The sequence below is a fragment of the Sebastes fasciatus genome, chromosome 14 (assembly GCF_043250625.1).
Source record: "Sebastes fasciatus isolate fSebFas1 chromosome 14, fSebFas1.pri, whole genome shotgun sequence".
Taxonomy (NCBI): domain Eukaryota; kingdom Metazoa; phylum Chordata; class Actinopteri; order Perciformes; family Sebastidae; genus Sebastes; species Sebastes fasciatus.
Window position 1 is genome coordinate 32,312,974 of NC_133808.1, and position 25,427 is coordinate 32,338,400.

Sequence of the window (25,427 nt, forward strand, 5' to 3'; positions counted from 1 at the left end):
CGGTCTGCTGCTGTACACACACCTGATGATAACAACAACACAACACATGATGGGACATAATAATAAATATAAATATCATATATATAGCTAAAAGGCAGCAAAATTAATTTAAATGTAAAAGGAGAATTATTAAATTTGAGATGTGTTTAATAAATGTTCCAGATTTTATTAGTAAATTTTTTTTTTTACACTAAAACAGGAGTTATCATGTTTCATGTATTAATAAACTATATGAATGTCAGTCAGACAGACAGACAGACAGTCAGACAGACAGACAGTCAGACAGTCAGACAGACAGACAGTCAGACAGACAGTCAGACAGACAGTCAGACAGACAGACAGACAGACAGACAGACAGACAGACAGACAGACAGTCAGACAGACAGTCAGACAGTCAGACAGACAGACAGACAGACAGACAGACAGACAGACAGACAGACAGACAGTCAGACAGACAGTCAGACAGACAGTCAGACAGTCAGACAGACAGTCAGACAGACAGTCAGACAGTCAGACAGACAGTCAGACAGACAGCTCCCTCCTGTGGTGAGCAGCTGAAATGACACTGATTTAACAGAACTGGCAGATGAAAATAAAGCAATATTCAAAGAAATAAAAGTAATTAATTCACTATCAAAAAAACTATCCATTTAGTGGGTGTCACATTTACAATATAATATTGTTTTAAAATTATTTTCTATTTAATTGTTATTTTATGAATCACTTATTTAATTGTATTTAAGATTTAAAATAGTATTCTATTTTATTATTTTAGTTTATTTAAGGTGTACAATTTAATTCTATTTTATTGTTATATTATTAATCACTTATTGAATTTAAGCTGTAAAATTGTATTCTAATTTATTATTTTAATAACTTATTTTATTGTATTTAAGTTGTAACATTTAATTAAATTTTATTGTTGTTTTATTAATCACTTATTTTATTGTATTTAGGATGAAAATTTGTATTCTATTTTATTATTTTATTAATCAATTATTTTATTGTATTTAAGCTATCAAATTGTATTAAATTTTATTGTTATTTTATCAATCACTCATTTATTGTATTTTATTTGATTGTGCAGTCATGTATAAAAATAATAATAAAAAAAGCAACACTTATAAGAATACACATTTAGAACATTTCTGCCTTTATTAGTCAAAATCAGGAGAAACATGACATGAAGATTCAAACAGCATGACACTTCTATTGTTGGACGGAGAGCGTTTGCTGGTTTAGAAACTTCCTGTTGTGGATCTTTTATTAGATGAAGTTTTGTGCTGTACAAATAACATTTTAATCATAAAACAATTACAACAATAAACACTCTTAAAACTTAAAAATACATTCCTTTATGTACACTAAAACCTGGCAGTAAACGTCTGTCTAAAGAATAATTAACACATTAACCTCACTGCCAACGCTTTTATTTTTTATTTTAGCTTCCTCAACACTCGGGGTCTGGATGGTTTTTAATACGTACAGTAAAAATATTAGTTTTAAATGACTTGAAAGGAAAATAAATCACTTGTATTGGTGATGAGAACCAGACGGGCGTTAAATGATGTTTCACCGACTTTAAAATTGTATTCTAATTTATTATTTTAATAACTTATTTTATTGTATTTAAGTTGTAACATTTAATTAAATTTTATTGTTGTTTTATTAATCACTTATTTTATTGTATTTAGGTTGAAAAATTGTATTCTATTTTATTATTTTATTAATCAATTATTTAGGAGAGCCAGAGGAAAAAGACACTTATTTACTTTGTTCACTAAATTTAATCTTGAATATTAAAACGTCATTAACACGTGGATGATGATGTTCTGAATGAACAATATTTTGACATTTATTTAAAAAAATATTTTTATTTTTTCTTAAGTGCCCTTTTGACCCCAAACAGCTGAGTGTGTTCAACGGAGAGTCTTTGGGTTTTTATTAATAACTCTGGATCAGATTAGACTTCACATGTGCCCTTTTGACTGTTGAAAGAGCTCGTATAATTATACTACTATAATTATTATAAGCCCCTCTGGGTCTCACACCTGATCTTTAACCTTACCAATTCTTAGGACTGTCTCCGAGTAATCATTTTCTTATTTTAAACAAATCCAATGACGGAAACACCTCAACAATGAATTGATGCTACTAACAAGTATTGTGTGTGTTTATCTCCTCCCTCTTCACCAGAGAGCTCCACAGAGCTTCTGTGAAACTACTTAGAAGTATTTATAAGAATGACATTTTATGAAATTATTTGTGACATTTGACAGTTATTTTTCAGTTTAACACACGGGGGGAATACGACATGAAGCGACATGGTTCACATGAGTCTCACAAGAAACGTGCGGCTCAAAGAGAGACGTGCAGATCTCTGAATGCATTCAGGCATTAAAGCATAGAGATGCTACAAGATAGAATAGAAATGTTGATTATTTAAGTTAGATACACTCTGAGAGAAGTCCGTAGAGATACGGGTCAGTGTACCGCGTTACAATGAAGGAATTTTCTGTATCGATTTTTCACAGGAGTTTTACCCCTATTTTTAAACACGCATTGCATTGTGGGAACAAGAACCTCCGGCAGAAGAGGCAGAGACCATCACACACCGCAAAGTTAAGTTCACATTTCGGATTTGGAGAAACTTTTCTCACACTTCTGTGGTAAAAAATCAACAATTAATGTCCAACCAGGGTGATTCATGTTCAGGACTTAACGTTAGCTCGGTGTCGTTTTAGTTGGAGAGCTGTTTTGTTGTTTAGTTCAGCTGTTGTCGACCGTTAACGTTACCAGATACACAGGAATATGTTGCTGACTCATTTTGAGACTAAAGCAAGTTTGTTATTGTAGTTTACGTTTTACCAAAGTTTATATTTTAGATTTCAGAGGACGTCAGGTAGAGTTAGCTCCAGTTTTAGTCTCAGGCGGTCCACAGAGACCGTTAGGTAACCTATAAATGCAGCGTTAGCGTCTGTTTTCCCTCCAGAATGTAAAGGTCGGGCTGCTGAGACTACAGAGATTTACAGTTTAGTGTTGAAGAAAATGTCTGTAAACTTGACGGAAAATGTCCTGGTGATTTCCTGCCAGGACATTATCTGATTTTATACGGATTTCTTTCTCAGAGTGTGACATGATATCTAAACTGTAGACTACCTCTCAGCCTCGTGTCCCATATCGTGCCACATCGTGCCACATCGTCCCACATCGTCCAACACAAACATACTCTTTGTCTGTCCCACATTTGGTTTGTTGGGATCTCACCCTACCCAGAAGAACATTTTGTACATTTTAATAAATGCATCAATCTGGTGCAATATAGTGTCCTTTCTTTCTGTCTCTATTTTCTTGTATTGTATCATACTTTGTACTTCCTTGTAAACGACACTCAGAGCGGAGGGCAAAGAAGAGTTTCATTGTGCAGGTGAACTTGTTTTATCTGTTCACATGACAATAAACACTTTGACTTTTGGTGTTGGTGAAACTAAAGCAAACAGAAACATGAGAACACAGAGACGACCTGGTGTTATTATCAGGTTTGGACTCTTTCTACTGAACAAACAGCGTTAGTGGAAGTGAAACTAAATCAATCCCTGGAAGAGGTTCAATATTTACATGAAACAACAATCAAACTCTCTCTTTATATATATACAGTATGCAGCGTTATAATGTGAATACAGCCTCGTTCATTCAGCTGCTGTTGAGGTGCATTCCTCTGTGTGCTCGGTGAGAGTCAGGAAACACCGTGTGAATATCAAACAGCTCAAAGAGAAGCAGCTCTGGGCCTCCCTTCCTCCTCCTCCTCGCCCCCCTGCCGCCGCCGCCGGTCCAGGAACTGCAGGTTGATGGGTTTGGCGGGACACAGCAGGGTTCTGGTGAGCGGCTTCACGATGGTTCCTGCAGGATCTCCCCTCAACTCGTAGTGTTTGATCAACTTCAACATGAAAACAGAGAGAGCGTTAGGTCAGGTAGAGACGGGACTCTTGGCAGCATGTTGATTTATGGTTAATGATCAGCAGCTGACTGGATTCTATCTGAGAAGTCAGACGACTGGTTTGTGGTTTCAGGTTTGTGTCCAACACTAACAGAAGAACAGCCAGACCTCTGAGCTCTGGTTGGACAGTCTCTACGGGTCGATGCCTCTCTGAATGGAGATGACAGATGACTGATTTCCAGGGAATGAAAACAGTATTAAGAGTTAAACTCGCTCTGTTGACGAGGTTGTAACGCTCAGATGTTGGTCTGGGTTCATTCAAAGTCACCGATGCAAACGTGTCCTGGAGCTTCAACGATCTTCACCACCGAGAAGGAAAAGCTCAGACGTTAGATTTTATTCAAAGTGTTTTGTTTTTTTTCCAGATATTTTATTGAGCCAAAGAAGATTATTGTGTCAATGCAAATTCCTATTTATATGTAATGTAACATAAGTAGTGATAACGCTCAACGAGACGTCCGTTATCAGGAAGCGGCCCCGGGCGGTGGCGTTCAGCAACCTGTGTGTTTAATTTAAAACATTGTGCTCGCAGAAGTGTTTACAAAAGTAATGAATACGATAAATGAGAGACTAAAACTCTGGTATTCAGACACGTTGTGTTTAGACGTGAGAGGGAGTCAGTCTCGTAGTGTTCGGGCGGCACCGAGCCGTTCTCACCCTGGACAGGAGGAGGTACATCTCCAGCTCGGCCACCCGTCGGCCCAGACACGCCCGGATCCCGAACCCGAACGGCACCGAGCCGAACGGATGCCACTGGGCCTTCTCCTCGGCCCCTCGGAGCCAGCGCTGCGGCAGGAAGACGTGGGGGTCGGGGAAGATGTTCTCATCGTAGGAGGCGGCGTAGTGGCAGAGGTGGAACAGCGTCTGAGAGACACATTTCATCAGGATAGTGAAACACTGGACTTTAATACGTACCGTACAGACCAGTCAGTAGAGCTGTTAGAGCTGAGTGGTTATTACTGAACGTTTCAGGGTGGTGTCTGACGAGTGTCTCACGTTTTTGGGGAAGAGATGATCTCCGACCACCATCTCACCTTCAACGGCCGTTCTGGCGTTTCCTGGAACCACCGGATACATTCTGGTGACCAGAACACAGCGAGGAGCGACTAAAGTTTCACCTGTTTGTTCGGCAAAGACAACTTTTATTTATTACAACTATACAGTTCACTACCTACCCTACCTTACCTCCTTACCTCCTTACCTCCTTCACTACCTACCTCCCTCACTACCTACCCACCCATCTACCTCCTTACCTCCTTCACTACCTACCCACCCATCTACCTCCTTACCTCCTTCACTACCTCCCTACCTCCTTCACTACCTCCCTACCTCCTACCTCGCTCACTACCTCCCTCACTACCTACCTCCTTACCTCCTTCACCACCTCCCTACCTCCTTCACTACCTCCCTACCTCCTACCTCGCTCACTACCTCCCTCACTACCTACCTCCCTACCTCCTTCACTACCTCCCTACCTCCCTCCCTACCTCCTTCACTACCTCCCTACCTCCCTCCCTACCTCGCTCACTACCTCCCTCACTACCTACCTCCCTACCTCCTTCACCACCTCCCTCACTACCTACCTCCCTACCTCCTTCACTACCTCCCTACCTCCCTCCCTACCTCGCTCACTACCTCCCTCACTACCTACCTCCCTACCTACCTAAATACCTCCCTCCCTACCTCCCTCACTACCTACCTCCCTACCTCCCTCCCTACCTCCCTCACTACCTCCTTCACCACCTCCCTCACTACCTACCTCCCTACCTCCTTCACTACCTCCCTCCCTACCTCCCTACCGCCCTCCTTCACTACCTCCCTCCCTGTTAATGTAATCTCTGAATGAGAATGAACTCAACCCCGTCTGACCGTAGCGTCTCTCTGACGATGGCCTTCAGGTAGGGCATCTGAGCGATGTCCTCGCTGTTTGGCACCTTGTCTCCGGGGCAAACAGCGATCACTTCCTGGTACAGCTGTTCCTGGATCTGTGGCTCCTTGGCCAGTAGGTACAGAGACCAGGAGATGGTGTTGGAGGTCTGGAACAGAGAGGAACGTCTTAGTGACGTCTAGTAAAACTATCTACTTCCTGTACATAACCATATGTACTCACCGTGTCGACTCCAGCCAGCAGCAGCTCCGTGATGCTGCCCAGGATCTCAGTGACCGTCATCTGGTCGCTGAGCAGCAGGTGAGTCAGGTACGCTCCCTCCACGTTCTGGTCCAGGTGAACCTGCTCCTGGATCTGCTCCATCTTCTGCTGCACCAGCTCTTCAGCTACGAGACACAAGAGACATCTGTGATGGGAGAACCAGCAGCACTAACAGGCTCCACACGTTCGTCCACTAGATGGCAAAGGAAACATTCTCTCTAAGGGGAGGTGGACTTTGGGACGTTTGAGGGAGTCACCACAGATAATGTGAACGGCCTTGAAAACTGAGCTTTAGTAACCTTTTGTGACAACAATCAGTGACGGGGAGTGGCAGAAAAATGGCTGATCCAGGACACTAACACCACAAGGACCCCCTGAGTATGGAGGATGGAACCTGCCAAAATAAAAAATAAATCAATAAATCAATAATTATTGATTTATAATTTATTTGTTTTTATTTTTATGAATATATTTATTTTTTTTGCATTTATTTTTGCATTTATTATTTATTTTTAAATGTATGTATTTATTTTTATTAATTTATAAATGTATTTATTTTGCATTTTTTATTTATTTATCATTTATGCATTTATTTTTGCATTTATTTTTATTTATTTATTTTTAAATGTATGTATTTATTTATGTATTATTTATTTATTTATTTTCATTTCTGCATTTATTTTTGCATTTATTATTTATTTATTTATTCATTTTTAAATGTATATATTTATCTTTATTTATATATATTTTTATTTATTTTTATTCATTTATAAATGTATTTATTTTTTTCATTTTTTTATTTATGCCTTTATTTTTAATTTTTGCATTTATTATTTAGATATTTATTTTTAAATGGATATATTTCTTTTTATTAATTTATAAATCTGTACATTTATTTATTTATGCATTTAGTTTTATTCATGCATTACTTTTTGCATTTATTATTATTATTATTATTTATAAATGCAAAATGAATGAATAAATAAAAAATTAAAAAATTAAAAAAATTAATTAATTAATTAAAAGAAATTATAAAAATAAATACACAAATAAATAAAAGGGGAAAATTAAACCGAGGCGTGAATAAATGAGGGAAAACATGCTGCACTGTTTAATCCGCTGGTTGATGATGAAAGCTGCTCACCGACTTTGAAGAGATGATCCCAGACTGCCACGAACTGCTTCCAGAAGGGCAAGTAGGGCCAGAAGGACTTTGGGAAGAGGATGACGACCTGGGAGAGACGGAACATTTCCCCCACGGAGACGATGAACTTCTGGGTTTCCTCGGGCACTACCTCGTTCATGCAGCCCATACGGGTCTCAAACAGCACTGAGCAGATTCCTGCATTTAAAGGTGCAGTTATTAGATTATTATTATTATACAGATACTGTGGGACAGAACAGGTGCTTTAATAGAACATGCACTGGTCTTATCGTTCCATCTTTTTGAAAATTTGCTTATTCGCTTTCTTGCCAAGAGTTAGATGAAAAGATCGGTAACGCTGTCATGTCTGTCCGTTACTTATGCAGCTACAGCCAGTTAGCTTAGCTTAGCATAAATACTGGACTAGCGTGGCTCAGACCAGCACATAAACCTCTGTATAACCACACATTGTCGTTTTTAAACTTCATTGACATTTCATCGTGTTAATTATAGGGCTGTCAAAATTAACGCGATAATAAAAAAACGCGTCCAAAAAAATGTCTGAAAAATGTCCGAAAAAAAAGTCCAGAAAAAAAAAAGTCTGAAAAATGCCTGAAAAAAAAAGTCTGAAAAATGTCCAAAAAGTATATAAAATGTTGAGTAAACAACAACCTGACGTGTAAATGTTGTGAGAAAATGGTTAAAGGTCATAAACAATAACTGTGTCAAAGTCGACACCCTGACGGCTCACACACACACACACACACACACACACACACACACTGATACTCTGACTGATACATGAAGTACATTCTGCTGATAATATTCGGTACTTTTACTTCAGTAACAGTGGATTCAGGACATTTACTTGTATTTCTAGACTGTGGTATTTCTATTTTTACTGAAGGATCTGAGAACTTCTTCCTCTGTTACACAATACAAACTGTGTTATCTTAAACTCTACCTGTTGTTCAGGTGTTCTAGTTACTTCCTGTTCAGTTCGGTGTTCTTTTAGAATAAACATTCGATGATGAAATGATTGACGAACCTCTTTTGTGAAGATTAACAGAAATAAAAAATAGTGCAGAAGACTTTGAACGTTTTATATCAAAGTTGCGTTAAATTATAGCAGTTTGATTTAATTAATGTCAGATGTATTTAAGCATTAACTATAACTAACTATAGTTCCCTCTATATTACTAATGAAGATGTGTTAACAGCTGATTTCATGCGTTTGTTGTCTGCTGACCTTCGAAGGAGAACTTGTAGAGTTCAGTGGTGAGGTCGTTGACCATGACTCCCCCGCCGCTGGTTTCCCTCAGCCAGGCCACTCGCTGGATGAAGTCGGTCACCACCTCGTTGACGGTGACGGTGTAGCCCGAGACGTGTTTGGGCTTCAACATTCGAGGATTCAGGATGCTGCGGATCCGCTGCCATTTGGCCCCCATCCTACCAACCAGGATCAATAACAGGAACACAATGACATCAAGTTGTTTAATACCAAACTGAAACAATACCAGAGTTAACTGGGTTTAACATGTTATTTTTATATTCTGTTTTATTTAGTCTTTTCTAAACGTGTCTTAAACACACAGTATGTTCTATCTATCCGTCCTGTGGGGTGAGTTAATGTGGAAGCGGGACCACAGGGATATAAGAAGGTGTGAATTTATTATATTATGATTTGTATCTCTATATAATAATAATAATAATAATAATAATAATAATAATAATAATAATAATAATAATAATAATTTTATTTTTTAATTTATTATATTTTTTAATTTTATTTTTTTCTATATTTCTTATTTATTTATATATTTTATTTGTTTTTTTCCTCCTCCCTTGTTTTTGAATACTTTTTTTCCAATTTACAGTTACTATCTGTTATTATTTGTACATTCTTTATTTGTTATGGTTTAGTTTGTTTTGCCATTTTTCTTAAAGAAACAATAAAAAGCAAGATTTAAAAAAGAGGATTCAACAAGAATATTGTGATCATACATGAGTAAATGAATACATATGATAATAATAATAAATAATAACAATAAAAATAATAATGATAATAATAACAATATTATTATCATTATTATTATTATCATTATTATTTTATTTTTTATATTTTATTTTTTCTGAAAAAAAGTCTAAAAAAAAGTCTGAAAAAAGTTTGAGAAAAACAACAACAGCGACTGTATCTACTAGCAGGTATTGTGTGTATCCAGAGCCTGACTCATTGTCTGACTCATAGAGCTCCATTGTTCTCCAACAATTGTCTTAAAACCAGAGCCGAGAACATCTGGTTCCTCGTCCTTTGTTCTAAACTACTAAACTACTGGATGAAACATGGTAGAACCAGCTGAAAGCGTCAGGTAGTTTACGGATCAGGGTGCAGGCTCGTCTAACGCGTCTGCAGCGCTCTGATGTCACAACATTCGCCAACCATGACGAGAGCTACCGCTACGAGTCTGACGGGAAGAACCGGATATCAGCTGCTGTTAGACAATAACAGAAGATAATCATCGTCCTCGTGTCTGTTTGGGACTAACGGGACTGAATGTCAGATTTATTACGATGTCTGAGTCTCGGCCCTCCCACTCTGGGTTTTTATGAACTCTGTGACCTTTAAGCTCAACTCATGACAGCAGAATTATATTCAACTAACTGTGAATCTAGAGGCTCTATGGGTTGGTTCTACTCACTCTGTCAGGGGTCCCTGGGCCTGGTTCCGGAGCTCCCGGTAGCTCCTCCAGTGGGGCATGTTGGTCCGGACCGGGTGCCTCCCCTCCTGCCTCAGAACCTGCTCGATCAGCTCGGCACTGGCCACGTTCACCACCACTAGCGGGCCGTACTTTGACTTCCACAGAGGGCCGTAGATCTTGCTGTGTTCAATCTGTCAGTTAGGAGAGAATATTATATTTATATATTTAATATGAATTTAACACAATCAGCTGCATACTGGAAGTAGAAAATGATCAGTTCCAAAGAGTCAGTTCACATAAATCATACAAAGAAATAATATATAATAAAATATCTGTAATTAATGTCCTCTTCATTACTAGAACTTGTCTCTTTGCATAAATAATAATAATGCCTTAGTATGATGCTGTTTTGGAGAGACTGTAGCTGCACTGATTGTTGGGAGAGGGAATAAAATAAAATAAAATTACAAAATTAAACAATTAAAATAAATTAATTAGTAAAAAAATATAAAAACTAAATAAAAGCATCTCAAATTAATGTTCAGGTTCTCAGCTTTCAGATGATGTTCACCACTTCTATGTGACGTCTACTGTTGACCTGCTATCTCCCCCTAAACACCCCCTGTACCCCCCTAAAGAAGACTAAAACAGCTCTATTCTCAGAGGGTTAAATATCCTCCACCAAAAAACAAACTAACAGTGGAGGGGAAGAAATAAAGAAACAAAAACATTTGAAACAGTTGCAGCAACTTGTCTTCCCAGAAACATTATCCCACTTCCTCCTGACTGCTTTTCATGATTTACACTGAGAGAGAACAGAGAGAGAGAGAACAGAGAGAACAGAGAGAGAACAGAGAGAACAGAGAGAACAGAGAGAGAGAACAGAGAGAGAGAGAACAGAGAGAACAGAGAGAGAGAGAACAGAGAGAACAGAGAGAACAGAGAGAACAGAGAGAGAACAGAGAGAGAGAACAGAGAGAGAGAACAGAGAGAGAGAACAGAGAGAGAGAGAACAGAGAGAGAGAACAGAGAGAGAGAACAGAGAGAACAGAGAGAGAGAGAACAGAGAGAGAGAACAGAGAGAGAGAACAGAGAGAGAGAGAACAGAGAGAGAGAACAGAGAGAACAGAGAGAGAACAGAGAGAACAGAGAGAGAGAACAGAGAGAACAGAGAGAACAGAGAGAACAGAGAGAGAGAACAGAGAGAGAGAACAGAGAGAACAGAGAGAGAGAGAACAGAGAGAACAGAGAGAGAGAGAACAGAGAGAGAGAACAGAGAGAGAGAGAACAGAGAGAACAGAGAGAGAGAGAACAGAGAGAACAGAGAGAACAGAGAGAACAGAGAGAGAACAGAGAGAACAGAGAGAACAAAGAGAACAGAGAGAGAACAGAGAGAACAGAGAGAACAGAGAGAACAGAGAGAGAGAACAGAGAGAGAGAGAACAGAGAGAGAGAACAGAGAGAGAGAACAGAGAGAGAGAACAGAGAGAGAGAGAACAGAGAGAGAGAACAGAGAGAGAGAACAGAGAGAACAGAGAGAACAGAGAGAGAGAGAACAGAGAGAGAGAACAGAGAGAGAGAACAGAGAGAGAGAGAACAGAGAGAGAGAACAGAGAGAGAGAACAGAGAGAGAGAGAACAGAGAGAACAGAGAGAACAGAGAGAACAGAGAGAGAGAGAACAGAGAGAGAGAACAGAGAGAGAGAACAGAGAGAGAGAACAGAGAGAGAGAGAACAGAGAGAGAGAACAGAGAGAACAGAGAGAGAACAGAGAGAACAGAGAGAACAGAGAGAACAGAGAGAGAGAACAGAGAGAACAGAGAGAGAGAACAGAGAGAACAGAGAGAACAGAGAGAGAGAGAACAGAGAGAGAGAACAGAGAGAGAGAACAGAGAGAACAGAGAGAACAGAGAGAGAGAGAACAGAGAGAACAGAGAGAGAGAGAACAGAGAGAGAGAACAGAGAGAACAGAGAGAACAGAGAGAGAGAGAACAGAGAGAACAGAGAGAGAGAGAACAGAGAGAGAGAACAGAGAGAGAGAACAGAGAGAACAGAGAGAACAGAGAGAGAGAACAGAGAGAACAGAGAGAACAGAGAGAGAGAGAACAGAGAGAACAGAGAGAACAGAGAGAGAGAGAACAGAGAGAGAGAACAGAGAGAACACAGAGAGAGAGAACAGAGAGAACAGAGAGAGAGAGAACAGAGAGAGAGAACAGAGAGAGAGAACAGAGAGAGAGAGAACAGAGAGAGAGAGAACAGAGAGAGAGAACAGAGAGAACAGAGAGAACAGAGAGAGAGAACAGAGAGAGAGAACAGAGAGAGAGAGAACAGAGAGAACAGAGAGAACAGAGAGAACAGAGAGAGAGAACAGAGAGAACAGAGAGAGAGAACAGAGAGAACAGAGAGAACAGAGAGAGAGAACAGAGAGAGAGAGAACAGAGAGAACAGAGAGAGAGAACAGAGAGAGAGAACAGAGAGAACAGAGAGAACAGAGAGAGAGAGAACAGAGAGAGAGAACAGAGAGAGAGAGAACAGAGAGAACAGAGAGAGAGAACAGAGAGAACAGAGAGAGAGAACAGAGAGAGAGAGAACAGAGAGAACAGAGAGAGAGAACAGAGAGAGAGAACAGAGAGAACAGAGAGAACAGAGAGAACAGAGAGAGAGAGAACAGAGAGAACAGAGAGAGAGAGAACAGAGAGAACAGAGAGAACAGAGAGAGAGAACAGAGAGAGAGAACAGAGAGAACAGAGAGAACAGAGAGAGAGAACAGAGAGAACAGAGAGAGAGAACAGAGAGAGAGAACAGAGAGAACAGAGAGAACAGAGAGAGAGAGAACAGAGAGAGAGAACAGAGAGAGAGAACAGAGAGAACAGAGAGAACAGAGAGAGAGAGAACAGAGAGAACAGAGAGAACAGAGAGAGAGAGAACAGAGAGAACAGAGAGAACAGAGAGAGAGAGAACAGAGAGAGAGAACAGAGAGAACAGAGAGAACAGAGAGAGAGAGAACAGAGAGAACAGAGAGAGAGAGAACAGAGAGAGAGAACAGAGAGAACAGAGAGAGAGAGAACAGAGAGAACAGAGAGAGAGAGAACAGAGAGAGAGAACAGAGAGAGAACAGAGAGAACAGAGAGAACAGAGAGAGAGAACAGAGAGAACAGAGAGAACAGAGAGAGAGAGAACAGAGAGAACAGAGAGAACAGAGAGAGAGAGAACAGAGAGAGAGAACAGAGAGAACAGAGAGAACACAGAGAGAGAGAACAGAGAGAACAGAGAGAGAGAGAACAGAGAGAGAGAACAGAGAGAGAGAACAGAGAGAGAGAGAACAGAGAGAGAGAACAGAGAGAGAGAACAGAGAGAACAGAGAGAACAGAGAGAGAGAACAGAGAGAGAGAGAACAGAGAGAACAGAGAGAACAGAGAGAACAGAGAGAGAGAACAGAGAGAACAGAGAGAGAGAACAGAGAGAACAGAGAGAACAGAGAGAGAGAACAGAGAGAGAGAACAGAGAGAACAGAGAGAGAGAACAGAGAGAGAGAACAGAGAGAACAGAGAGAACAGAGAGAACAGAGAGAGAGAACAGAGAGAGAGAGAACAGAGAGAACAGAGAGAGAGAACAGAGAGAGAGAGAACAGAGAGAACAGAGAGAGAGAACAGAGAGAGAGAGAACAGAGAGAGAGAACAGAGAGAACAGAGAGAACAGAGAGAGAGAGAACAGAGAGAGAGAACAGAGAGAACAGAGAGAGAGAGAACAGAGAGAGAGAGAACAGAGAGAGAGAACAGAGAGAACAGAGAGAACAGAGAGAGAGAACAGAGAGAGAGAACAGAGAGAACAGAGAGAACAGAGAGAGAGAACAGAGAGAGAGAGAACAGAGAGAACAGAGAGAGAGAGAACAGAGAGAGAGAACAGAGAGAACAGAGAGAGAGAACAGAGAGAGAGAACAGAGAGAACAGAGAGAACAGAGAGAGAGAACAGAGAGAGAGAACAGAGAGAACAGAGAGAACAGAGAGAGAGAGAACAGAGAGAACAGAGAGAACAGAGAGAACAGAGAGAGAGAGAACAGAGAGAACAGAGAGAGAGAGAACAGAGAGAGAGAACAGAGAGAGAGAACAGAGAGAACAGAGAGAACAGAGAGAACAGAGAGAACAGAGAGAGAGAACAGAGAGAACAGAGAGAACAGAGAGAGAGAACAGAGAGAACAGAGAGAACAGAGAGAGAGAACAGAGAGAGAGAGAGAACAGAGAGAGAGAACAGAGAGAGAGAACAGAGAGAACAGAGAGAGAGAGAACAGAGAGAACAGAGAGAGAGAGAACAGAGAGAGAGAACAGAGAGAGAGAACAGAGAGAACAGAGAGAGAGAACAGAGAGAGAGAGAACAGAGAGAGAGAACAGAGAGAGAGAACAGAGAGAACAGAGAGAGAGAACAGAGAGAGAGAGAACAGAGAGAGAGAGAACAGAGAGAACAGAGAGAGAGAACAGAGAGAGAGAACAGAGAGAACAGAGAGAGAGAACAGAGAGAGAGAACAGAGAGAGAGAACAGAGAGAACAGAGAGAGAGAACAGAGAGAGAGAGAACAGAGAGAGAGAGAACAGAGAGAACAGAGAGAGAGAACAGAGAGAGAGAACAGAGAGAGAGAACAGAGAGAGAGAGAACAGAGAGAACAGAGAGAGAGAACAGAGAGAGAGAACAGAGAGAGAGAACAGAGAGAGAGAGAACAGAGAGAACAGAGAGAACAGAGAGAGAGAGAACAGAGAGAGAGAACAGAGAGAGAGAACAGAGAGAGAGAACAGAGAGAGAGAGAACAGAGAGAGAGAGAACAGAGAGAGAGAACAGAGAGAGAGAGAACAGAGAGAGAGAACAGAGAGAACAGAGAGAGAGAACAGAGAGAACAGAGAGAGAGAACAGAGAGAGAGAGAACAGAGAGAGAGAACAGAGAGAGAGAACAGAGAGAGAGAGAACAGAGAGAGAGAGAACAGAGAGAGAGAACAGAGAGAGAGAGAACAGAGAGAGAGAACAGAGAGAGAGAGAACAGAGAGAACAGAGAGAGAGAACAGAGAGAACAGAGAGAGAGAACAGAGAGAGAGAGAACAGAGAGAACAGAGAGAGAGAACAGAGAGAACAGAGAGAACAGAGAGAACAGAGAGAGAGAGAACAGAGAGAGAGAACAGAGAGAGAGAGAACAGAGAGAGAGAGAACAGAGAGAGAGAACAGAGAGAGAGAGAACAGAGAGAGAGAACAGAGAGAGAGAGAACAGAGAGAACAGAGAGAGAGAGAACAGAGAGAGAGAGAACAGAGAGAGAGAGAACAGAGAGAGAGAACAGAGAGAACAGAGAGAGAGAGAACAGAGAGAGAGAACAGAGAGAGAGAGAACAGAGAGAGAGAGAACAGAGAGAGAGAGAACAGAGAGAGAGAACAGAGAGAGAACAGAGAGAGAGAGAACAGAGAGAACAGAGAGAGAGAGAACAGAGAGAGAGAACAGAGAGAACAGAGAGAACAGAGAGAACAGAGAGAACAGAGAGAGAGAACAGAGAGAACAGAGAGAACAGAGAGAACAGAGAGAACAGAGAGAACAGAGAGAGAGAACAGAGAGAGAGAACAGAGAGAGAGAGAACAGAGAGAACAGAGAGAACAGAGAGAGAGAACAGAGAGAACAGAGAGAGAGAACAGAGAGAACAGAGAGAACAGAGAGAGAGAACAGAGAGAACAGAGAGAGAGAGAACAGAGAGAGAGAGAACAGAGAGAGAACAGAGAGAACAGAGAGAACAGAGAGAGAGAACAGAGAGAGAGAACAGAGAGAACAGAGAGAACAGAGAGAGAGAACAGAGAGAGAGAGAACAGAGAGAGAGAACAGAGAGAACAGAGAGAACAGAGAGAGAGAGAACAGAGAGAGAGAGAACAGAGAGAGAGAACAGAGAGAACAGAGAGAGAGAGAGAGAGAACAGAGAGAGAGAACAGAGAGAGAGAGAACAGAGAGAGAGAGAACAGAGAGAACAGAGAGAGAGAACAGAGAGAGAGAACAGAGAGAGAGAGAACAGAGAGAGAGAGAACAGAGAGAACAGAGAGAGAGAACAGAGAGAGAGAGAACAGAGAGAGAGAACAGAGAGAACAGAGAGAACAGAGAGAGAGAGAACAGAGAGAACAGAGAGAACAGAGAGAACAGAGAGAGAGAGAACAGAGAGAACAGAGAGAGAGAGAACAGAGAGAGAGAACAGAGAGAGAGAACAGAGAGAACAGAGAGAACAGAGAGAACAGAGAGAACAGAGAGAGAGAGAACAGAGAGAGAGAACAGAGAGAACAGAGAGAACAGAGAGAACAGAGAGAGAGAACAGAGAGAGAGAGAGAACAGAGAGAGAGAACAGAGAGAACAGAGAGAACAGAGAGAGAGAGAACAGAGAGAACAGAGAGAGAGAGAACAGAGAGAGAGAACAGAGAGAGAGAACAGAGAGAACAGAGAGAGAGAACAGAGAGAACAGAGAGAGAGAACAGAGAGAGAGAGAACAGAGAGAGAGAGAACAGAGAGAACAGAGAGAGAGAACAGAGAGAGAGAACAGAGAGAGAGAGAACAGAGAGAGAGAGAACAGAGAGAGAGAACAGAGAGAGAGAGAACAGAGAGAACAGAGAGAGAGAACAGAGAGAGAGAGAACAGAGAGAACAGAGAGAGAGAACAGAGAGAACAGAGAGAACAGAGAGAGAGAGAACAGAGAGAGAGAACAGAGAGAGAGAACAGAGAGAGAGAACAGAGAGAACAGAGAGAGAGAACAGAGAGAGAGAGAACAGAGAGAACAGAGAGAGAGAACAGAGAGAACAGAGAGAACAGAGAGAGAGAGAACAGAGAGAGAGAACAGAGAGAGAGAACAGAGAGAGAGAGAACAGAGAGAGAGAACAGAGAGAGAGAGAACAGAGAGAGAGAACAGAGAGAACAGAGAGAGAGAACAGAGAGAACAGAGAGAGAGAACAGAGAGAGAGAGAACAGAGAGAGAGAGAACAGAGAGAACAGAGAGAGAGAACAGAGAGAGAGAACAGAGAGAGAGAGAACAGAGAGAGAGAACAGAGAGAGAGAACAGAGAGAGAGAGAGAACAGAGAGAGAGAACAGAGAGAGAGAGAACAGAGAGAACAGAGAGAGAGAACAGAGAGAACAGAGAGAGAGAACAGAGAGAGAGAGAACAGAGAGAACAGAGAGAGAGAACAGAGAGAACAGAGAGAACAGAGAGAGAGAGAACAGAGAGAGAGAACAGAGAGAGAGAGAACAGAGAGAGAGAGAACAGAGAGAGAGAACAGAGAGAGAGAGAACAGAGAGAGAGAACAGAGAGAGAGAGAACAGAGAGAACAGAGAGAGAGAGAACAGAGAGAGAGAGAACAGAGAGAGAGAGAACAGAGAGAGAGAACAGAGAGAGAGAGAACAGAGAGAACAGAGAGAACAGAGAGAGAGAGAACAGAGAGAGAGAACAGAGAGAGAGAGAACAGAGAGAGAGAGAACAGAGAGAGAGAACAGAGAGAGAGAGAACAGAGAGAGAGAACAGAGAGAGAGAGAACAGAGAGAACAGAGAGAGAGAGAACAGAGAGAGAGAGAACAGAGAGAGAGAGAACAGAGAGAGAGAACAGAGAGAACAGAGAGAGAGAGAACAGAGAGAGAGAGAACAGAGAGAGAGAACAGAGAGAGAACAGAGAGAGAGAGAACAGAGAGAACAGAGAGAGAGAGAACAGAGAGAGAGAACAGAGAGAGAGAGAACAGAGAGAGAGAGAACAGAGAGAGAGAACAGAGAGAGAACAGAGAGAGAGAGAACAGAGAGAGAGAGAACAGAGAGAGAGAGAACAGAGAGAGAGAACAGAGAGAGAACAGAGAGAGAGAGAACAGAGAGAACAGAGAGAGAGAGAACAGAGAGAGAGAACAGAGAGAGAGAGAACAGAGAGAGAGAGAACAGAGAGAGAGAACAGAGAGAGAACAGAGAGAGAGAGAACAGAGAGAGAGAGAACAGAGAGAACAGAGAGAGAGAGAACAGAGAGAGAGAACAGAGAGAGAACAGAGAGAGAGAGAACAGAGAGAGAGAACAGAGAGAGAGAGAACAGAGAGAGAGAACAGAGAGAGAGAACAGAGAGAGAGAGAACAGAGAGAGAGAACAGAGAGAGAGAGAACAGAGAGAACAGAGAGAGAGAGAACAGAGAGAGAGAACAGAGAGAGAGAACAGAGAGAGAGAGAACAGAGAGAGAGAACAGAGAGAGAGAACAGAGAGAGAACAGAGAGAGAGAGAACAGAGAGAGAGAGAACAGAGAGAACAGAGAGAGAGAGAACAGAGAGAGAGAACAGAGAGAGAACAGAGAGAGAGAGAACAGAGAGAGAGAACAGAGAGAGAGAGAACAGAGAGAGAGAACAGAGAGAGAGAGAACAGAGAGAACAGAGAGAGAGAGAACAGAGAGAGAGAACAGAGAGAACAGAGAGAACAGAGAGAGAGAGAACAGAGAGAGAGAACAGAGAGAGAGAACAGAGAGAACAGAGAGAACAGAGAGAGAGAACAGAGAGAGAGAACAGAGAGAACAGAGAGAACAGAGAGAACAGAGAGAGAGAACAGAGAGAACAGAGAGAACAGAGAGAACAGAGAGAGAGAACAGAGAGAACAGAGAGAACAGAGAGAACAGAGAGAACAGAGAGAACAGAGAGAACAGAGAGAACAGAGAGAGAGAACAGAGAGAACAGAGAGAACAGAGAGAGAGAACAGAGAGAACAGAGAGAACAGAGAGAACAGAGAGAACAGAGAGAACAGAGAGAACAGAGAGAACAGAGAGAGAGAACAGAGAGAACAGAGAGAGAGAACAGAGAGAACAGAGAGAACAGAGAGAACAGAGAGAGAGAACAGAGAGAACAGAGAGAACAGAGAGAGAGAACAGAGAGAGAGAACAGAGAGAACAGAGAGAACAGAGAGAGAGAACAGAGAGCTCTGTGTTCCGTCAGTATCTGTGTTTCTGTGTTTCTGTGTATCTAATAATAATAATAATAATAATAATAATAATAATAATAATAATAATAATATATTAGATTTATATAGCGCTTTATATTAATCTCAAAGACGCTTTAACATAGTCGGGGGAAACGGTGTGAGACAGACAGACAGGAGACGAACGACAAAAAGCGACATACACAGGAACAATCACATCCAGACACACGGACTGATGGGGAGGGGGGAGGCTACGGGTAAGCAGAGGAGAAGAGATGTGTTTTGAGGCGGGACTGGAATGTGGTGAGGGAATCAGAGTCTCTGATGAGATTGGGGAGTGAGTTCCAGAGCTTGGGAGCTGCTCTGGAGAATGCTCTGTCCCCAAAGCTGCGGAGGTTGGACTTGGGGGTGGAGAGTAAACCAGCTGAGGTGGATCTGAGGGACCGTTGAGGTTGGTAGGGGGAGAGGAGTTCAGAGAGATAGGGGGGTGCAAGTTGGTGGAGGGCTTTGTAGGTGAGGGTCAGGATTTTGTAGGAGATCCGGTGGGAGACGGGGAGCCAGTGAAGGTCTTTCAGGACTGGGGTGATGTGATGCCATGATTTGGTGTGGGTGAGGAGTCGGGCAGCTGCATTCTGGACCAGCTGTAGTTTATTTATGGAGGTGTATCTGTGTATCTGTGTTTCTGTGTTTCTGCAGAGAGTATCTCTGCTGCAGCTCAGATATACAGACGTAGGCAAAGTTGTTGGTAACGTTCCGTTAAAGAAAGAAAAACCCACAATAGTCACTGAAATAACTTGAAACTGACAAAAGTAATAATAAATAAAAATGTACTAAAAATTAACTAATGAAAATCAGCTGTTGCTTTTGAATTGTGGTTCAACAGAATCATTTTAAAAAACAAACTAATGAAACTGGCCTAGACAAAAATGATGGTACCCCTAGAAAAGATGTAAAATAATGTGACCATAGGGACATATTAAACTAAGGTGTGTCCTGTAAATAGCATCACAGGTATCTTCAAACTTGTAATCAGTCAGTCTGCCTATTTAAAGGGTGAAAAGTAGTCACTGTGCTGTTTGGTATCATGGTGTGTACCACACTGAACATGGACCACAGAAAGCTAAGGAGAGAGTTGTCTCAGGAGATCAGAAAGAACATTATAGACCTTCATGTTAAAGGTAAAGGCTATAAGACCATCTCCAAGCAGCTTGATGTTCCTGTGACTACAGCTGCACATATTATTCAGAAGTTTAAGGTCCATGGGACTGTAGCCAACCTCCCTGGACGTGGCCGCAAGAGGAACATTGATGACAAATCGAAGAGACGGATAATACGAATGGTAACCAAAGAGCCCAGAACAACTTCCAAAGAGATTAGAGGTGAACTCCAAGGTCAAGGTACATCAGTGTCAGATCGCACCATCCGTCACTGTTTGAGCCAAAGTGGACTTAATGGAAGACAACCGAGGAGGACACCAAATCATAAAAAAGCGAGACTGGAATATGCCAAAATGCATATTGACAAGCCACAAAGCTTCTGGGAGAATGTCCTTTGGACAGATGAGACAAAACTGGAGCTTTTTGGCAAGTCACATCAGCTCTATGTTCACAGACGAAGAGATGAAGCATCCAAAGAAAAGAACACTGTACCTAATGTGAAACATGGAGGAGGCTCGGTTATGTTCTGGGGCTGCTTTGTTGCATCTGGCACAGGGTGTCTTGAATCTGTGCAGGGTGCAATGAAATCTCAAGACTATCAAGGCATTCTGGAGCGAAATGTGCTGCCCAGTGTCAGAAAGCTTGGTCTCAGTTGCAGGTCATGGGTCCTCAAACAGGATAATGACCCAAAACACAGCTAAAAACACCCAAGAATGGCTAAGAACTAAACATTGGACTATTCTGAAGTGGCCTTCTATGAGCCCGGATCTAAATCCTATTGAACATCTGTGGAAGGAGCTGAAACATGCAGTCTGGAGAAGGCACCCTTCAAACCTGAGACAGCTGGAGCAGTTTGCTCACGAGGAGTGGGCCAACATACCTGTCGACAGGTGCAGAAGTCTCATTGAGAGTTACAGAAATCACTTGATTGCAGTGATTGCCACAAAAGGTTGTGCAACTAAATATTAAGTTAAGGGTACCATCATTTTTGTCCTGGCCAGTTTCATTAGTTTGTTTTTTAAAATGATTCTGTTGAACCATAATTCAAAAACAATATCTGATTTTCATTAGTTAATTTTCAGTGAATTTTTATTTATTATTAATTTTGTCAGTTTCAAGTTATTTCAGTGACCTTTGTGGGTTTTTCTTTCTTTAACGGAACGTTACCAACAACTTTGCCTACGTCTGTAATTATAATAATATATAATTCATCTCCATGACTCTGCATCTGAGTGAATATCTGCTGTAAACCAGCAGTCTGTATTAATAGAGTATTAATGTATTAATAGACACAAGTGAAGTGATATAGTTTAGTAATTTAGGTCAGTGATTCTCAAAGTAGGGTTCGGGGACCACCAGGGGACCACCAGGGGACCACCAGGGGACCACCAGGGGTCCACCAGAGGACCACCAGGGGACCACCAGGGGTCCACCAGGGGTCCACCAGGGGTCCATCAGGGGTCCACCAGGGGTCCACCAGGGGTCCACCAGGGGACCATCAGGGGTCCACCAGGGGTCCACCAGGGGTCCACCAGGGGACCATCAGGGGTCCACCAGGGGTCCACCAGGGGTCCACCAGGGGACCATGAGAGGTTCACATCATCATGAAGAGGATCAGTTCTTCTTCTAACAAAAGACTTCATAGTTAACCTTCTGTATAGTAATTAATAAATGATGTTCTAATCTAACAAATCTATAACTCTTATAATCTGCAAATATGTTTAATTCATTATTGACAATAAACTGATATTTAACAAAGAAATATTGATATGTTAATAACTCACATATGATCATTCAAATTAATGTAATAGGCAAGGCAGCTTTATCTGTTTAGTTCTGACTCTGGGGACACTAAGCAGACCTGATCCAGAGGACACTAAGCAGACCTGATCCAGAGGACACTAAGCAGACCTGATCCAGAGGACACTAAGCAGACCTGATCCAGAGGACACTAAGCAGACCTGATCCAGAGGACACTAAGCAGACTTGATCCAGAGGACACTAAGCAGACCAGATCCAGAGGACACTAAGCAGACCTGATCCAGAGGACACTAAGCAGACCTGATCCAGAGGACACTAAGCAGACCTGATCCAGAGGACACTAAGCAGACCGGATCCAGAGGACACTAAGCAGACCTGATCCAGAGGACACTAAGCAGACCAGATCCAGAGGACACTAAGCAGACCGGATCCAGAGGACACTAAGCAGACCGGATCCAGAGGACACTAAGCAGACCGGATCCAGAGGACACTAAGCAGACCGGATCCAGAGGACACTAAGCAGACCAGATCCAGAGGACACTAAGCAGACCGGATCCAGAGGACACTAAGCAGACCTGATCCAGAGGACACTAAGCAGACCAGATCCAGAGGACACTAAGCAGACCGGATCCAGAGGACACTAAGCAGACCGGATCCAGAGGACACTAAGCAGACCGGATCCAGAGGACACTAAGCAGACCGGATCCAGAGGACCTGAGAGGTCTGGATGATACAGTTATGGTTACAGACTGTCTCCACCTTCATACAACTCTTATTCATTTACCAAACAGAGATCAATATGACTGATTGAAAGCATTCTTATTTTTTCTCTCTTTCTCGCCCTCTAAAAAAATAAAAAATATAAAAAAATAAAAAATATATTTAAAAAAAGGAATGACAGTGGGCGCCCTTCGTCATTTTCTGCATCGAGGTAACAAATAAATAAATAAATAAAAACACTTTTCACTCCTGTAACTCTCGTTCTCACTTATTTCTTAATAAAAGTATAAATTTAACTGAGTGAACACTTTTAAACCAACTTGTTTATTTATATTATGATAAATATAGTTGTATTTATGAGAATAAAAATCGTAATATTTGTCTTAAAACCATGGTGCTATCTGATGTCTGCTGCGGTCTACGAGGCTATAGGGTCGAGATTCTGGTGGGTTAAACCCGTACCCTATGGGGGGGGAGCTCCAGATCTGAATGTGGCCTCTAGGGCCCCAGAAGGGTTGGAGCCGGCCCTGCATGAACGGCCTCTCAGGGTTTAACATGTTATTATTATATTCTGTTTTATTTAGTCTTTTCTAAACGTGTCTTAAACACACAGTATGTTCTATCTCTCCGTCCTGTGGGGTGAATTAATGAGGAAGCGGGACCACAGGGATATAAGAAGGTGTTGGGAATCTGCTGTGTGAATTTATTTTATTCATTTATTTGTATCTCTTTATAATAATAATAATAATAATAAAATAATAATAATTTTATTTTTTAATTTATTATATTTTTTAATTTTAATTGTTCAATATTTCTTATTCATTTTATTTGTTTTTTTCCTCCTCCCTTGTTTTTGAATACTTTGTTTTCCAATTTAAAGTTCTATTCTATTTACTATCTGTTATTATTTGAACATACTTTATTTGTTATGGTTTAATTTGTTTTTGGCATTTTTCTTAAAGAAACAATAAAAAGCAAAGATTTAATAAAGAGGATTCAACAAGAATATTGTGATCATACATGAATACATAATAATAATAATAAATAAATAATAACAATACAAATAATAATCCAAATAATGATAATAATTATTATAATAATTATTATTGTTCTTTTTTATTTTTTATAAAAATATAAATTCCTGCGCCTGGTATATCCTCTCTATCCTGCATAAAGACTTAGTGAACTTTAGATATACAATCATTTAACTTGTGTCGCAGTGGATGCAAAGTGAGTAGTTCACTAACCTGCATCTGCTGGGTGGTCTGGAAGTAGCCCTTCACAAAGAGCCAGTTCAATGTGGTCAGGAAACTCGGTCCGCCTAGATCCTCCATAGTCTTCTGTCTGACGGTGTCAGACATCACGGTGCCGTTTCCGGTGCTGCTGCTGCTGCTGGTGCTTCTGGAGGTGGATGCGACACGGCGGTGGATCCGGTCCCCATACGTCCCTCCAGGTCCAGGTCTCAGTCTCTGGATCGCCTCCAGCTGCTGCCGGTTCAGCGCACATCTCCTGAGCATGTTACCGGATAAACGGGCTGTTAGTCTGCTGTTGTCTGAGCTCCAACCGACCGACACTCAGTCTGTCTGACAGGAAGAAGAAGAATGGAGCTGCTGGCGCACGGAGCGCGTAATGACGGGGTGGACTTTGAGAGGCTGTCAGATCATAAACCTCACAGATGTTTGACTAACACCAAGCTGTTTATCATCACGAGAACAACACAAACAGAGACGAGTACTAAAATATAACTGAGCTTCTATAAAACCAGATCAGTTACTAAAAGATCAATAACTACAAGTTCAATATCTACAGGATCAATAACTAGAGGATCAATATCTATAGGATCAATAACTAGAAGATCAATACCTACAGGACCAATAACTACAGGACCAATAACTACAAGATCAATAACTAGAGGATCAATAACTAGAAGATCAATATCTACAGGATCAATAACTAGAGGATCAATAACTACAAGTTCAATATCTACAGGATCAATAACTAGAGGATCAATAACTAGAGGATCAATAACTAGAAGATCAATAACTACAAGTTCAATTACTAGACGATCAATAACTACAAGTTCAATTACTACAGCATCAATAACTTGACGATCAATATCTATAGCATCAATAACTAGAGGATCAATAACTAGAGGACCAATAACTAGAAGATCAATAACTAGAGGATCAATAACTAGAGGACCAATAACTAGAAGATCAATTACTACAGGATCAATAACTAGAGGACCAATAACTAGAAGATCAATTACTACAGGATCAATAACTAGAGGATCAATAACTAGAAGATCAATTACTACAGGATCAATAACTAGACGATCAATATCTATAGGATCAATAACTAGAGGATCAATAACTAGAGGACCAATAACTAGAGGACCAATAACTAGAAGATCAATAACTACAGGATCAATAACTAGAGGACCAATAACTAGAGGACCAATAACTAGAAGATCAATTACTACAGGATCAATAACTAGACGATCAATATCTATAGGATCAATAACTAGAGGATCAATATCTACAGGATCAATACCTACAGGATCAATAACTAGAGGATCAATAACTAGAAGATCAATAACAAGAGGATCAATAACTAGAGGATCAATAACTACAGGATCAATAGCTACAGGATCAATAACTACAGGATCAGTAACTACAGGATCAATAACTAGAAGATCAATAACTACAGGATCAATAACTAGAGGATCAATAACTAGATCAATAACTACAGGATCAATAACTAGAAGATCAGTAACTACAGGATCAATATCTATAGGATCAATAACTAGAGGATCAATATCTACAGGATCAATAACAAGAGGATCAATACCTACAGGACCAATAACTAGAGGAT

The 25,427-nt window shown here is 41.2% G+C and overlaps 1 protein-coding gene across 1 annotated transcript; it reads right to left on the reverse strand.

The window, feature by feature from the left end:
* Nucleotides 1-1,918: 1,918 nt before the first annotated feature.
* On the reverse strand, nucleotides 1,919-24,160 carry cyp27a3 (cytochrome P450 family 27 subfamily A member 3). The gene is made up of 9 exons (XM_074657956.1): nucleotides 23,801-24,160; nucleotides 9,990-10,180; nucleotides 8,540-8,739; nucleotides 7,291-7,488; nucleotides 6,108-6,271; nucleotides 5,867-6,033; nucleotides 4,994-5,075; nucleotides 4,655-4,861; nucleotides 1,919-3,937 (listed from the first exon to the last, which is right to left on the reverse strand). The coding sequence occupies exons 1-9, from the start codon at nucleotides 24,068-24,070 to the stop codon at nucleotides 3,767-3,769; spliced, it is 1,650 nt and encodes a 549-aa protein (XP_074514057.1). The 5' UTR covers nucleotides 24,071-24,160; the 3' UTR covers nucleotides 1,919-3,766.
* Nucleotides 24,161-25,427: the final 1,267 nt, after the last annotated feature.